General features: G+C 43.6%; 2 protein-coding genes across 5 annotated transcripts in view; both read right to left on the bottom strand.

Annotated features, from left to right (window-relative positions):
• The window catches only part of sgsm2 (small G protein signaling modulator 2), a 109061-nt gene extending 103277 nt beyond the window's left edge, over positions 1-5784 (bottom strand). For all 4 annotated transcript variants that reach the window (XR_014888271.1, XM_085244733.1, XM_085244735.1 and 1 more), the window contains exon 1: positions 5163-5784. Coding sequence is in view for 3 of the 4 variants with exons in the window: in XM_085244733.1 (XP_085100859.1) it covers positions 5163-5222 (60 nt within the window). In the remaining variant the exon portion in view is untranslated. The remainder of the gene's footprint in view (positions 1-5162) is intronic.
• Positions 5785-10670: 4886 nt separating this feature from the next.
• Positions 10671-16417, bottom strand: tnfaip1 (tumor necrosis factor, alpha-induced protein 1 (endothelial)). The gene is made up of 7 exons (XM_085244740.1): positions 16265-16417; positions 15010-15365; positions 13974-14143; positions 12471-12554; positions 12146-12198; positions 11781-11976; positions 10671-11354 (listed from the first exon to the last, which is right to left on the bottom strand). The coding sequence occupies exons 2-7, from the start codon at positions 15254-15256 to the stop codon at positions 11124-11126; spliced, it is 981 nt and encodes a 326-aa protein (XP_085100866.1). The 5' UTR covers positions 15257-15365; positions 16265-16417; the 3' UTR covers positions 10671-11123.
• Positions 16418-16667: the final 250 nt, after the last annotated feature.

Here is a 16667-nt window from a genome sequence, read left to right as displayed (position 1 = left end):
TGGGATCTTTGCTGCCCCAACAGGTGGAGGAGGCAATGACAGCCTGTCTCTATTAGGTCACTTGTGTGTTTGATAAAGGTGCACCATGTGTGACTTTTAAAACAGCGCACTGCAAAAATTAGGATGGTGTTAACTGCTCGCTCGTTTGTCAGCTCTCTCCGCTCGTCCCGTCTCCGTATCAGGTGGGAATTTAGAGGAAGCGCCTTGCTTTGAGATAATGCAGAAATTACAATGTTGTCCAAAATAAGTGTGATTGTGATTTTTGCAATAATCTCAGAGCCTCACGTGTGTTTCTTAGATTCGTTTCACAGTTGGAAAACCAGCCACACTGACTTTATCTAATCCTGGGTGGATGTTCAATTTGATGGCTTATAAAAACTGTAATAAATGACTGTTTATGTGTTTGTTTGTTTTTAAGACTTTTGGTTTCAAAACTGAGCGTCCATGTTGTTGAAGAAGCCTCTAACTCAGGGGTGGGGGGGCCACAGCAGAGACACCGTCATTAATGAGGTCATAAGCAATGCCCTCGTAACACTGGTGGTGGCAGAGGGAGGCTGAAGGATGAGTTGGTGGACTTCATTTGTCCTCACTCATAATGCAGTTGTTGACCTGATGCTGCTTTTCACAGATACTATGACGCTGAGATAACTCTCTCCTTAAAGAGACATATCCTGTATCAAACCAATACCTCTGATATTCCTGTAAAGAAAACGTACTTAGCGTTTACCCTTAAGAGTATAAAATATCAAGTAGATGTCTGTGTAGTTTTACGAGCTGTTTTGGCTTTGAAGCTCTCGTAGCAGCAGCCATAAAATAAGATTGTTACAGGAAGAAATTATTTGGTTCTGGAGAAAGTGTCAGTCTGAGGGAAACGTTACCCAACACTCTATTTTGTAGGGGTGGGGAAAAAATCGATACTGTGCAGTGTCGTGATATTTTGTTTGCTAATAATGTATCGATACAGGGACAGCAGAAATCGATATTTTGTTACAAAAAAGGTTTTTGTGCTCTGACTTCAGAGCATGTTGATCCTTTTTCTGAGCAACAATCCTGACACTGTCCAAATGTGTTTAACTTGTTTTTGGCAGCAATAAACATGACAGTTTACTTATTTTAATTTAAGACATGTTTTATTTTAATTACGTTTAAAACTTTATTTAATGTAAAATTATATTTTGTTTTAATTTACTTTCAAATTCTTCAGTTGCTGAAGGGGCTGCATAGTTTTCATATTGCATAGTTCAGAATAGCTATAATTGTACCAGGTGGTTGCATTCAGTTAAGTTGGACTAGACTGTAATACAAACCGTTCAGTTTGTCAACAATAAAACTGAAATGAGAGAAAGACTGAGTGTGAGACTTTGATATTAGATAAAATGAATATTGATAAACCTTTATGTACAGAATCTGAATATCGCAAAATATTTTAAAAAATTGCAATAATATCATATTGTGGGATGTATGGTGATTCCCACCTCTACTATTTTGTAATGCTAGAATATTTCTTCAGAGAAGAAACTATTTAATGCTGTTACACAGCAGCATCCAAGGCTACCCAGTGTAGTACGTAAAGGAAATGAAAGCCAACTTCCAACACTACGGTCACAGTATTGATGTTGGTCATGTGACAGTTTCCTGATCTTGAAGATGATTTTCCATTTTCTGTGAGCAGCTGGGGAACTACTCATGAAGAGCTTTTACAACTATGCAACTTTTCATGGGTGGAGTGTGTGTGTGTGTGTGTGTGTGTGTGTGTGTGTGTGTGTGTGTGTGTGTGTGTGTGTGTGTGTGTGTGTGCGCGCACATGCATTTCACCCGGCTCTCTGCTTCTTCTAAAGAGAGCCTTTATTTCTATCACAGAGCAAACGCGACGGCCAACATGTGCAGAGCTGTTACACTGACACGTGTAAACACTACAGTATTTAATCACTCATATCAGCAAGCATGGCTACAGTTACATGAGGGTAACAGTTCAGTACAGCTACATGCACATGCACTGTACCTGAGCTGAATCGAGTATGAAACACTCGATTCAGCTCAGGTTTGAGTGAAGTATCTTTTACTGCAGCAGGAAAACAGAAAAACCCAGGATACTATATTTTAAGCACACAGAGCCTCTTTCATATACTTTGATTTGTTATCTGACTAGTTAAGAAACTGCTAGAAAAGCTCTGTGTTTAGGGGGAAATTAATTTCCTCCAAAAATCTTCTATGTTGTGGAGACAGAGAAAAGTATTGATCTACAGGACGACTAAGCTGCTTCTGGAACCACCAGAAAACTACGACAGATTTTATAAAAGGAGAAGGATGCGTAAGGAAACAGGTGACTACAGAAAGGCATTTTTGACTCGGTATAAGAGACCACCTGACAGGGCCGCCTCACTGCTGAGATATTAATCGCCAACTGATGCAATTTAACTTCTTTGGGAGCTGCACAGGCTTTCAGTTGCCAAGCAATAGTGAGCGAACAGAGTGCCGCTTAAAGAGACAGAGAGCTTTAACGCAGGAGCCAGTCAGCCCCGTTCAAACCAGGCTCTCTCAACACAGCTGAATTTGCCATGCTTTAAAACATCCTGAGACAGTGACGGGCGTGCCATGGATGAACTCTGGGATAATCGTGTATACCAAAGATATACAGAACATGAAGAGTTAGAGCAGTTAGAGCATATGGCAAAAACAGATAACTGATGCTTTCTTAAGCAACAGCATCTCCTTCACGTGAGGGCACATCAATCCTAGTCTAAAGTTAAAAGATCTGCATTTAATTGACAGAAAACAGGAACTGGTGTGTATGAAAAAAAGAAACTGACAATAACCCCTGTGTTTGAGAAGCACTACGCTGAAGAAGCAGATGGTCCAATATTACATGTTGAACAGATCTCAGAAACAGGACCACCTCATCACATGTAGAGAGGATTTTAATACAACTTAAATTATTTCAAAATTCAAATACAAAGACACTCCACCGAGACACCGAGGCGTTGTTTAAATGTTAACAGCCAGCATGCATTAACAATTGATGCTACTGCAGCACAAGACAGTGACCGGAGGTGTATTTGAAGACGCAGCTCGGCATATCAACACACACCTGTCAGTGGCTCAGTCACCCAAGACTGCAACAGTCTTTTCCTTTTCCCACGTGGTCTGTGTTTAGTAGACGCAGACCCCACCACCTACAGTCATCCTGAGAACTGGAGCTATTTTGAGCCTGAGGCGATGCTATGACTCAATTATTTAAGACTCAAACCTGTAGGTGACTCTGGAATAGCTGGAGGAGAACACAAGTGTTTAGCCTAGATATTCAAAATTAGTCTTGCACCTCAGACTGCACAGGAGCTATTTTAACCATTTCCCAGTATGTATGACAGGCAGGAGAAACACCCTTCAACCACGTAATTAATACTGATGTTTTACAGTTTGTCCACCAGAGGGCACTCTGCAACCTCCCTTTGCTGGCAACACAAAGACAGAGAGTAAAGTATTCAATGACTTCTAACAATAAAAAAGGATATTTTTAAACTGCACTCATATATACAACACATTACAAGTGTTAGGAAAATCTGTTTATTATTGTGGGTCTGAAAAAAATAAACCAACAAATCACATGTTTTAAAATCACTAAATATTAATATTGGCCTTAAAAATCCTGTCAATCAATCTATAATAATGATAAAACTGCGTATGTTCATGTTTAATGTTACTTGTTTGAAATACAGGTTTATCAGCCCAGAATTCTGCATCCTGACTGGACATGAAGAGAAAAGGTAACACACTGTTAAGTGGTCAACACAGAATGAAAGAAACAGCTACAGGAATAATGATCATATTTAGGTCTCACTGCTAGGTCTGTTGATTCAAACATAATGTGCATGCTGTCAGCAGGCCATCAGCATTTAGCATCTTTAGTCAGTTGTAAAAGGAAGATGAAAAGTGTGGTGAGGTTTGCACAATGGCTCCAAATGTCCAACTCAGCTGCAGCTTTTATTCCCTTAAAGTAAAAGTGTTTCCATTTTCTGCTTTCGTCTTCTTTTAGATGCAGCAGTGATATTAATCCACTAAACCACAATCTTCAGTCAATGTATCTGAATACTGGCGCAAACATGACAACTCAACTATATCAAGTCATTCGCTGCCTAAAGCGAAGCAGTGACGGAGAACTAATGAGGTACTGTTTGATGAACGGGATACTTTAACTCACAGCACAGAGAGCACTGATTAGGTAATCCCCCCACCTCTTCGCTCTATCAGATTTTTGGCCTGTTATTTTTAGCCTGACCTTTCTTCTCCATTATAATGGCAGGAGCTTCATGCTCAGACTGAGGTACAAGCAGTGAGCCACACCTCGCCACATCCAGCCTCCTAAGAGGCTGCTTTTGGTTTTTACTGACATTTCATCTGCAGGGAAATATCTCCAGTTGTAGCTTTCAGCATGAGGATTACAAAGAGAGTGGGTAGAAAGGTTAAAGGGGTAATGATTTATTCCTCACTGGGGAGATGTGAGACATTCATCATCAGGAAGAGAAAAAGCCTGTAGCACAGCGTGCACCGTGGATGTTAGTGCTGCTGGTAGATGCCGCGGCTTATCACTTAAAACACGAGGTTTGTAATGCAATCCTCCTGGAGGGCTCGCTTATGATTGGATGCAAATTACGTACATCATCATGTCGATACAAACAGTTTGGAAAATAAGGGGTTCCTCCTCCCCACTTCTGCCAAATGTTTGATGATCGTTAGCTGTCAGATCATTAGGCAAAATACTTGATATCATTTAAACATGTAATTACCCCAGATTGGGCTTTCACATACAGCCACGCCACATTTTAAAAAGCCTTCATGTGTACTCGAAAGTGGAATTACTGTGGACAAAAACAGACATGCTAACATATTTGAAATATCCAGCTTCGTAACGTAACAGTAATAAACACGAAGCAAAGAAAACAGGCATTTTATCACTGACGGAGTGCAGGTGGATGAGGACTGATGGTGCATTTATTGAACTGTTTGGCAACTTGAACTTGTGACGCTGACAGCTGAGCCCCACACAGCACGAACACGGTCCCCTTCCACCCCAAACACCCCCCTCTCTGTGGGCATTTTTGAGTCCAATAAAGTAATAGAGTACTGATGTGCAGCTCGGCAGGCCGTCACGTGTGAGCGCCTACCTCTCGTTTGACGTTCCATAGTAATTTCTCCTTGTATTCTTCCTCCGTGCAGCCCTCCATGTCCGCGGTGTTCTTCACGACGCGTCTGTATGTCCCCGTCACGCTCCGTGCGCTCCGCTCGGCCTTTCCGAAGCGCTCTCCTTTTATTTCTTGGTTCCTTCTTCCTTGGTTCAGCAGGACTCTGACGCAGCCGAGCAGCTTGACGGCGACGTCAGAGGATCCGCCTTCCTCGCGTTACTGATCAATGGAAGCGCAAGAAAGGAGGAAAACAATCACTGGAGCCCACAGCATCCAGCCCCTCCTCAACCCGCCGCCTGCAGCCACTCAGCATCCAACACACCAACCTGTAGAGCCTCGAGTTATTTATAGCATATTCTGTGGAAACGTGTGAAAATGCTGCTCCGGCTCAGTCGATGTTTGCAGCTTGTAAATCCCCCCACTTTATGTTTGTCTGGAGCAAACGCCTCCGCACAGCTTTCCACCGGGACTCCGGTGCCGTGAACGTGGAGTGAGATCGTTAGGTGCAGTATTCCTTCTGTCTTTATCCACACGCTGATAGGCACAGGAGGGGGCAGCATCTGATTACAGCACATGTGGACAGCGCAGTCGCCTCTGATGCCAGGTCGGCCAGATGCAAAATGAATGACGTCACGGTAACGTGACGCACAGTAATCTCTAGTGGAGACCCCGTCATGAAACTTTGTGTTTGTGCCTCCGTGTGGACTGAGTGTGCACCTGCAGCACGACGTTTCACGTGAATGTGACAGTAAAGTCAACTCGACACGCAGCAAATGCTTGCTGCGTGTAAGTGACGTTAGAGGATGTCAGAGGTGCTTTTTACAGCACGGACTGCATCTCTGCAACGGACTCGGGGATTGCTTCAGAAGTGCCTTTAAATCTTTTCCACGTCGTGTTGACTCTTATTCTGGCTCAGCTGGTTTCTGCTCTGAGAGCTGCCTGAACTACACGCGTGGGAGTGTGCGCCTTCACAAATAAGCCGCCATTAGTAACGACCTTGGCTCGCTCTTTTGTCCGTGGCGTGTAACAGGTGGCAGGATGGGCCTGCCGTTCATGTCAGGGTCAAAGCTTCCTGTCTGCTCCTGCTAGCATAAGTACTGGCACGAAAGAGATGCCACGTATGTGGAGCTGATCTCTTCCCAAAGTCATCATCAATATTGTTACACCAGCACTAACGGAAAGATGACTCTTCATTATGTCCAGATTGGGGAATTCATTACTAGCACTAACGCAGCTTCAGCAAACATCGCAGCCTCTGCCTAACAGAGAGCTGCGAATGCAAACCGACAGCTGTCATTGTATGGGCTCAAAATGTGGTCATAAATATTTTGTACTTGTAAAAAAGATTTGTATGTGTAAAAAAGATTTGTGTGTGCGTAAAAAAGATTTGTATGTGTAAAAAAGATTTGTGTGTGCGTAAAAAAGATTTGTATGTGTAAAAAAGATTTGTGTGCGTAAAAAAGATTTGTTTGTGGACTTAGAAAAAAAACCCCTGCAAGTTACAAGTACGGATTTTTGACCCTATTTTTCTTCCTTTCATCTGATTGGTCAATGTCATGTCAATCACAAATGTAACAATCCAATCAGAGAACAGATGGGTTTGGCTGTCGGAGGGGCGCTGTTTTGAACTGCAGGTCCTTGAAGGGTAATACAGTTTGAAGCTGGAGGATCGCTATATAAAGATCATAGCAGCTAGGTCCCCTAACTTTCAGTAGCTGTTGAAAGGATAAAGTTGTGGTATATCAGTGGTTAGAAATAACATTATTACTTTAGGATTAATTTAACACAAAGTCAGGGCTGACCCAGGACCATTGCTGTGAGTCACAGTGCGCAGCATAAAAGTCCTTTCACATCGGATGCAGGATACGCTGCTAATGCTAACTAAAAGCAAAGGATCCAGAATTTGTTGCTGGCTGCTGGGCTCTGTGGGTTTTTGCAGCAGCTCTACCTGTACTAGATGCACCTGCTCCTTGTCTTTTCTATCTCTGACTTTATGTCCTCTACAAGAGTTTTTTTTTGCTAGTTCTTCAAATGTTCAATAAAAACATGTATGCTAATTCATAACGAAGAAAGCTTTGTAATGAAGACTGTCATTTCCAAAACACTGCCCGCCCCCACCCTGCGGTCCGCAGCACTGTTGAAAAGGCTGTGGTAGTCCCTGTATTAAACACGTAGACCTGTGACACAAAAATCACCAAACTCGGACGACCACAGACTGTTTTCCTTCGTGGTGATGAAGGAAAAGGCTGGGTTGGCATGTAAAAGGGCATTTATTCCCTTCAAAGACCTGCAGTTCAAAAAAAGCGCCCCTCGACAGCCAAACCCATCTGTTCTCTGATTGGATTGTTACAATTTTGATTGATGTGACATTGACCAATCAGATGAAGGGAAGAAAAATAGGGTCAAAAATCCGTACTTGTAACTTGCAGGGGTTTTTTTTCTAAGTCCACACACAAATCTTTTTTACGCACACACAAATCTTTTTTACACATACAAATCTTTTTTACGCACACACAAATTCTTTTTACACACACAAATTCTTTTTACACATACAAATCTTTTTTACGCACACACAAATCTTTTTTACAAGTACAAAATATTTATGACCACATTTTGAGCCCATATCATTGTCCGAGCAGTGCAACTCCGAGAAAAGAAAACGTGTTTGCTTCTTTTCACAACATACTGACACGCTGCAGCTCCTGCGCGCATCATGGCGTGCACAGTTTCATCATTTCAAAACTCCCAGAAACCACAACTTCCATTGATTTGACCCACAATGAATAAATGTGGCTCAGTCCGGGACCCGGAACAGCCTCGACGGACAGTAACACAGGTACAGATGAGGATTAGGGCCACTGGGAACTAATAAATGGGGGGGTTGGATTCCGTTTTGTTTTTTTCAGAATTGTGACTTTTTTTCCTCAAAACAGCCCCCCCCCCCCCCCCCTCTTTGTGTCCCCCCCCTAGCCCCAATCCTCTTCCATGAGATACACGCCTTAGAATGAAAATGATGAATTTGTCTTGGAGATTTTCTCTAAGTAGGAGAAAAATTGTTTTAGTGCTTATCACCCCCCCCAAAATTTTTTTTTTAAATTTCTCTACAATTTCCTGAACAAGCACAGTTCAGCACGTCGATGAATGCAGATGAGATTGGAACATTCTGGGAATGTACCAATGCAGAGCCTTTCCTTGGAGCGGGCTAGTTTGTTGAGCCCGTTGAGATCAAGAATCATCCTGAAATTGGACCTTTCCATCCTGGAGCAGCTGTCATGCGTGGATCCAGATCCCTGCCAGTGTGAAGTGGAACAACTTTTTCCTCTACAGTGAGCTTATCTGTTTACATTTTGAACTCCTTCATCAATGCCTGTTTGACTGCTGTCATCATAATCAGCGCTTCCTTATAAGAGAACTGAGTATAATTTTATATCAGCTGCCAAATGCCCCGTCCTACCTGAGTTCCATGGTGACCTCAGACCTGGTGATGTAATGGTTGTGGACCTCTAGCCGCGTCCTATCAAAGTCAGAATCATTGACTCTGGCCCTGCACGTCCCATGTTTGCAGTGATTCCTGGTGTCTGTGTGCACATGGTTTGGTTCAGGGCACCAATTCAATTCAGTTTTATTTACATAGCACCAAATCACAACAACATTTGCCTCAAGGTGTTTTAGATTGTAAGATAAAGACTCAACAATAATACAGTGAAAACCCAACAATCATATGAACCCCTATGAGCAAGCACTTTGGCGACAGTGGGAAGGAAAAAAATCCCTTTTAACAGTTAAGTTAAAAGGCAGTTTTTATGAAAATCTTAAAAGTAGAGATAGTGTCTGTCTCCTGAATCCAAACTGGAAGCTGGTTCCACAGAAGAGGGGCCTGAAAACTGAAGGCTCTGCCTCCCATTCTACTTTTAAATACTCTAGGAACAACAAGTAGGCCTGCAGAGCGAGAGCGAAGTGCTCTAATAGGGTGATATGGTACTACAAGGTCATTAAGATAAGATGGGGCCTGATTATTTAAGACCTTGTATGTGTGCTCTCACTGAAGCATTTTGTAACAATACTCATCTTGTTGCATACAGCCTCTATGTTGGTCTTCCATTTTAGCAAATTGTCAGAGTGGGCGCCCAGGTACTCCTCCATCACAGCAGCCGATGATTCCCGCCAGATGTTTCTGCAAAATCCTCAGCGGGAGCTCCTGTCACTAACACATCCATCCAGTTGTATTTGTGAGTATTTGTGTGGGTGACATGACCTGAAGTCGTGCTGAAAGTCTTAGTTGATGGTGAACAGAAACAGAGATCACAGTCGCCTTGTACGGGTACGTTTCAAGACATGTTTTCACCTGTGGTCTGAGGTGGGCCACGACCTGGTGATGTAATGGTTGTGGACCTCTATCAGTGTCTCCAGTACCTTCATCACATGTGATTGAGGGCAACTGACAACCTGTTAAACTTTGATGGCGGTGCCTTCTTTGATGCAGGAACTAGACAGTATCTGTTTCCTGTAGCACAGTCAGGTTTGATCAGTCTATATGTGTGTGCACACTCGCCCTCTTGTGGCCAAAGATGGTATAACACATTTCCAGTGAACAGCTTTGTTCCATCATCCATTTAAGACTAAATGAAATTTTACATCCAGTTCTGTTTCACAAAGAAACTGTATATTTGGTCGGGACAGGCCAAGGGTTCAGCATTAGTGAGCATTATGCCCGCTATAATTTAATAATGACACCTGACTTGAACCCACAGGATGATGAGTGGATCCGTCTGTGTCACTGAAAGTGGGAACAAGCTCCAAGGCAGAGGACACAAGGTAAGTGTTGCAGTGAGTACTGTGATCCTGCAAAGGTACCAACACATTTGCTCTTTCAGCACTTATGCATCGGTGCTTTGGGTGAATAATAAAGAGCTGCAGTCATGCTGTAGCAGCCGTTCCTCCATCTGTGTCCGTTGCTTCAGGTGTTTCAATGCCAGCAGCTCAGAGTCACCATGGTTGACTTAGAATACGTGTTTGCACAATTTCCCTTTACACAAACACTTTGTATTGTACTCCATTACAAATGAATCAATATTAAACCTGTAAAAATCTTCAAAATACATACTAATGTCATTCAGGTGTGTTTCAGCAGGGACACGAGGAAAAGTTTCAGGACGCCGGCCCTCGAGGACTGGAGTTTGACACCTGTGCTTTAGAGCATCTCCCTGCTTCCCTTTTCCTTTATCCCGACGACAAAATCAACTCTCAGTAATGGAGAATCACCTTGTTGCTAGGTTCCTGTTTTTAAATGCTTGAATGACAAACAAAAACCCCAACAGTCCTCTGAAAATGGTCGAAGTTGTCTGAAGACTGAAAGCTGAGGCGTTAGAATAGCTCAGCATCAGCTGGTCTCCGAGTCGACTGCGTTTGAATCCTCTGACAGCTGAGCTCAAACCACAATAACACCTGCCTCCCACAAACAAAGACAAACAAATACAGAACAACACTAACTTTTATCTTAGAGGCTTTATGAAAAACTCCATTAAAACATCTTCGAGGCAAAGCATTTCCAGTAAATCCAACAGATTCGTCACCGGCAAACAACAACCTGGAAATGTGTCTGTGAAAAATACAGTCAATAAATGTGAAACGTGCTTTGCTGCTACGTGTGCTATGATGGTTCTAATAAACAGTGCATGGTAGAGGTTTTCTTTGTTGCACTTCAAAATGTAAATTTGATTAGAAAAGAAAAAGCTGCAGGTATTTGGTGTTTAACGCTGCTCTGAATCCTGATGATGTGTAAAGTAAGAATGAGCAGAGAACATCTACAGTCATGTGAGGTTTCACTGAGGCCATCACTTGCACCTCTGAGACGGCAGAAAGTAATAAAAAAAAACATATGAGCATCCATCGGACTTTAAGTTCATCATCATCAAAAAAAAAGCTGCGGTCTGTCCAGCGGTCCTAGTGTCCCAGCTGCCTGTCGTCGTATGTGCTGTACCTCTTGACGTGGATTCTACGGACACGCTCGCGCAGTTCTGGACCTCCAGGCCCCTCCTCCTCCTCGCTGTGAGAGCCACAGTTGTTGTATCTCCGACGCGTGGCCTCGAGCAGGGAGTTGTCGGGCAGCGGCATCGTCTCGTAAAGCAAGGTGTTCAGAGTCTCCTCGTAGATTCGCGCTTCAGGGAATTCCACCTGAGAAGGAGTGATTGGAAGGAAACGTTGAAATCCCACCACCCAGCTTAGTCACATCACCTGGAGCGTCACAGCAGGTAAAGCAATCCACCTTTGCTGCCACTCACACCATACAAACTGTGCTTTAATGTTTTCTTACTTCCTTTTAGTTCACAAACTCAACGACCTGTATGTGTGTAAAAAAGCAACAAAGTGCACAAAGCTGCTATCAAACAAGAAGAGCTGGCAAACACAGCGCAGTCATCAGCATGCCGGCAGCAGAGCCTTCAGTCCAGCGTCCATGATGAAGGGTCAGAGGTTATGCCTGTGACCCAGAAACTATGCTGAGCACAATAAGAATCTAACTGGAGGAACTCGGTACCCCGAAGAAAACCCACAAAACACAAAGAGCAACACGGGAGATTCCCACCAGCCGCTCCGCCTCACCTTGGTCTGCTTCTTCTCAGTGGCGTAGACGATGGAGGTGCAGCAAACCTCAGCCAGCTTGCGACCCTGGCCATAGAAGGACCAGCAGCAGATCTCGTCCCCGATGACGTCTTTGATGAAGAGGATGCGGCCGTTGAAGCTGAGAGACAGCCGGTCGAACAGCTCGATGTTCTTCAGCAGGTGGTCGTCAGAGTTGCTGTTGAGATAAAGGCGGAGTGATGTAGAGCAGAGGTCCACGAGCTCAGTACAGTTTATCAGCTTCAAAACAACCAACAGTCTCCCCTCACAGAGTACTTTGAAAGGAAGGAAAACAATTGTTCTTGCATTACGAGAGCCAATAAGATCTTTGGAGGAACCTTTGTTACCTGGTGTAAGAGTACTTGTTGTTGCTTCTGTTGTATACCAGCTTCACGACAGGCTACCAGGAGCAAGCACAAAGATCAAACATCTGAATTCCACTGCGTTAATATTCAAGCAGGCATTTCAAATACTGCAAGAGTACTATAAAAAATAAAAAGAATTTATACATGATGTGTTAGAGATCAGCTACAATGACGTTTTACTGACATGTTTCTGCTGTAACAATGAAAATGACCAAGGCTACACTGAAGCTATAATCAAAAACACATTGTTTCAGAAATGACAGCCTTACTTGATGCTGCAAAGACAACAGTGATGCTCTGCATGTACCTTGGTAGAAGACTGGATGAGCTTCTCTTCTTCCTTAATTGAGGTGACTACAGGTATAACACACATGGGCTGCTCTTTATTACCCTGTTAACAATAATTATAATTTACAGTTTACATCTGACATCATAACAGTCTTGCTTTTCCTGGAAGTTTAACAATAACCAACCAGACAGAGGCTGATCCACAGAGACGTTTGTAGCTTCACACAGAACCTGAGACAAACTGTGGATGGTTACAGTGGGCAGGCCGTCGTTCCCGTCACAGCCCCAAACAAGACTCGGTGTTCCTGGCTGGAATTGGACCAGCAACCTTACACTTGCTAAGTAAATGTGAAAGCCACTACACTGAAGGCCAGCACTGTAACTCCTCAGTGACCACATGAGTAACAAACTAGAATTTGGGGAGTCACATGATCAGACACTGCTCGCTTTACACCTCCGATATTTCTATTTTTTTAAGTCAACAGCGAGATGAATATTTGAGAGCTTCGAAAAAGATATTTTATCTCCAAATGTTTTCTTCTCAGCACTTTCGTGGCTCCTGCACAGCAAGAACAGAGTAACGTGTTTCCAGCACACGATACCAAAAGCCTTCACTAAATTCAAAAACACAGGGACTGTGTCACAGGCGAGACGGAGCTCATCTTTGGGCCTGCACGTCTGCCAGGTGAACTGGCATTTATAGATAATCTCACTGCTAATGCAAGGAACAGGTTGACAGGAGTAACCACAGAGGTTACATCATGGAGAACCGGAGCCCTGCTGTGTTCATCACCTGATCCCAGAGCTGAAGATCAGACTAAAGGCTGCGTCCACACAACCAACAAGAATCAGTAATCTTATGATTATTAATGATGACGATAATGTGCTAATATGAGGGTCTAGAGCTACTCACATTTGTGTAAGCTTGAAAGTAGTTTCCAGTATTTCATTTTTGGGTACTGAAGCGCTGCAGTCTGAAGAGCAACAAAGTGCCCAAACACTGTGTGGACCGTACGAGTCCGTATCAAATCAAACTGTATTTATACAGCACATAGTAAAACAACAGTGTTGACCATAGTGCTTCACAGTCAGTAAAAGCATGAGACAATTAAAACAAACAATAAAACAGGACAACAAACAAACACACAACAAGCTAAAACAGCCAACTAGTTAGAATCAAAGGCCAAAGTAACAAGATAAGTTTTAAGACGTGATTTAAAAGACTGGATCGACTCGGCAGTACGAACATGAACAGGGAGGTTATTCCAGAGGTGCCACGGTTGCAAAGGCCCGGTCACCGCTCGACTTCATTCGAGACCTAGGTTGTGCTAGGAGCCTGTGATTGGATGATCTAAGTGCTCTGTTGGGATTGTATAAGTGGAGGAGTTCAGAGAGACAGCTGGGCGCTAAATTATTCAGAATTTTAAAAGTGAACAAAAGCATTTTAAAATCTATGCGATATTTAACAGGGAGCCAATGTAGTTTGGCTAAAACCGGAGCAATGCGTATGGATGGAACTGACCTGCAGCGAGTTTTGGCAGAGCTCCACTAGGCCCTGGACGAGGAAATGCTTTGCCTCGACCAGCAGCTCCTGGACGGCCTGTCGACCTTTGGGTAAGGCAACTCTGCCATCTCGAAGGTAACACAGGATGCTGCCAAAGTGCTTCCCGCTGCGGTCGATCAGGATCCAACCTGAGCAAAGAGACAGTGCTGAGAACATGGACCTGCTGTGGCACCTCAAAGGAAACAGCGTGTAGCCGACATGGCAGCAAACCCAGCATCTCTGAGAGGAAGCTGTGTGCAAGTCTCGCTGGTGTTACTGCTGTCAAAATGTCTTATCCACTGTTGGACCGGCCTTTTATTATCAAGCCCATAGGTTTGTATTTCAGACACCCTCGGACACATTCATGGAGACCTGTCTCTAGCAAATTAGAAAGGTCATAAAACTTTATATTTTAACTGGTCTGTGCAATTTCTGCGGCTTGCTGCTAAAACCTTGTTGGTAAACATCACTGTGAAACTTTTCTGCACGAGTTCATGGTAAACATGTTCCTGTTCGTGTAAGAAAAAGCATATATGAAGCTTTAGAAGACGACTAAGCATTTCCTCTTCTGTGCTTGTCTGGGTGCAGATGTCAGAGTCCGACTATCAACAGCTGACAAGTCTGATATCAAATAGAGTTTAGATCAGTGCAACTCTGCAGATGAACTTCTCTATAAGAAAGACGTCTGCTGAAAAACTAATTGTTGCATAGTTGACGTCAACTAGCATTTTCCACAAAGGACAGAGCGAGTTTAGAGCATGCCTCCCCACTATCCAAAAGCACCTGTTGTTCAATCAGTACAGATTGAAATAAATGAATAAATACTGGCAGCTAAAATTTAATTCAAAGTGACTGAAATTTAAAGTCAAGCTTGGATTCGTGAGCCAGAATCTCGACTTAAACATTTAGTGGAACTTTTGTAATCTTTCCTACTTTAAACACAGTGAATGTATGCATGCAGTGTATGTGAGGTTATACTTTGGGAAACTTGTATCTGCAGCTCAGAAATGCTCACCGTCTTTATCTGTGAACACTTCCTTCTTTCCACTGAACATAGCCTTCAGCATGGAGTTTTGCTTGGTCAGCACCTGCAGCGTCGTATAAAACAGCATCCCTCCAACGTTGAGCCGAACATACTTGTTGCCTAAGCCCACTGCTCCGTGATGACTACAGGTCTTGGTCTTGGGACAAGCCAGAGGAAGGTCTGGGGAGGTGGTTTCGGACTTGCTGAGGTCCTGGGGTAGGCAGCTGTCCCCAGACATGTCCCTTTGGAGATAGATGACCACCCTGCAGATGGAGGTCCGCAGGTCCCCCGCCGTGTTGACCACTATTGATGAGGCCGCCACAACCTCCTGGTGCTCCAGGTCATTCCTGAAAAACAACAAAACAAACAAGAGTCCTGAATTACACCCCAACATTCTCTGTGGAGCTACACGGAGGTCAGCGTTGATCAAAACTGTTGCATTAATCATATAAAACACGCAGAGATGGAGGGGAATCTGCCCAGAGTGGAAACCACCTGCCCTACTGCCATCTCTCCCTCAGAGGAATGAGGCTGGACCGGAAACTGAAAGGGTGGGGAGGGGGCACATATCATTAGTCACTGAAAAGGGCCACATAAAAAGCTTAAATCGCGTTTTATGTTTTTCTCGGGAAGGGTAGTAAAAATATTTATTTTTCAACTTTAAAATCACTAATAACGAGTAAAAGGCTAATAACAATAATCTCGTACAGCTTTTGTTGAGTGCGCATGTCAAAGAAAGAGACCGTTTAGCAGCAGAATGACTTTCAGCAAACTAACCAGATGCGTTCACGTGTCAGTGGGGGGGTCAGGTCACTCGGCATGCTTTGTTCGGTCGAAACGTTATTATGTACTCATTTCACACCGTTACGTTATTACCGATAATTCACCGGATCCTTGAAATAGTAACGCTACTGGATTATTAGCTTTGCGTCAATGTTTCACAGCTAGTTCCTGCGCATGTGTTTCGCTAAGGTTAGCTAATGTTTGAGCAGGATGTCAAGACTTCGAACGCGAAAACCTGGAAATCCTAGATCTTGAAAATGTGTTTATGTGAGCACGTTTTGAATCTATTCAAAGATAGCAAAGCTTAAATATGACGCAGAGAAACTTTACGTTGCCAAGTAAGTGTGTCACACTCAACAAGTCACATGAAACTGACAGATTTCAGTGGAAAGCTTAACGTTGTCGCCCTTCGCTACATCCTGAGAGTAAACGACACTAAATACGTCTGCAAACATTTACTCACCGACCTCCCTGCGCTGTATTTCAGTTGTTAGATAAATGTACACAAGCAGTCAGCTTTATCGCCGCTGCGTAAGAAAAAGAAGTTCAACCAACTCAAGCCCACGCCTTCTTCTTCCACCGAGTTTACTAGTGATGTGTCGTTCGCGAACGAAACGGCTCTTAGAGCTGGCTCTTTGACGTGAACGACACGAGCCGGCTCCTTATCGCGAGCTGTGGGGTTTGTTTTTTTCTTTCTCTCACCCTCTCTCTCTCTCTCTCACCCTTTTCCTGCTTCACTCCACAGAGCCTTGTGCTTTACGCTGAGCAGAGGGGGGAGGGGCGGTAGTTACACTCAGTAGCACAGGAACAGAGCGGGAGGGAGAGAGAGAGAGAGCAGGGACAACAACATCACATTAGAAAGGTAT

The sequence above is a fragment of the Mchenga conophoros genome, linkage group LG14 (assembly GCF_057382185.1).
Source record: "Mchenga conophoros isolate Kocher_MC1m ecotype Shallow Benthic linkage group LG14, M_conophoros_male_GT1.1, whole genome shotgun sequence".
Lineage (NCBI taxonomy): Eukaryota > Metazoa > Chordata > Actinopteri > Cichliformes > Cichlidae > Mchenga > Mchenga conophoros.
This window is presented reverse-complemented; position numbering and strand designations above follow the sequence as displayed.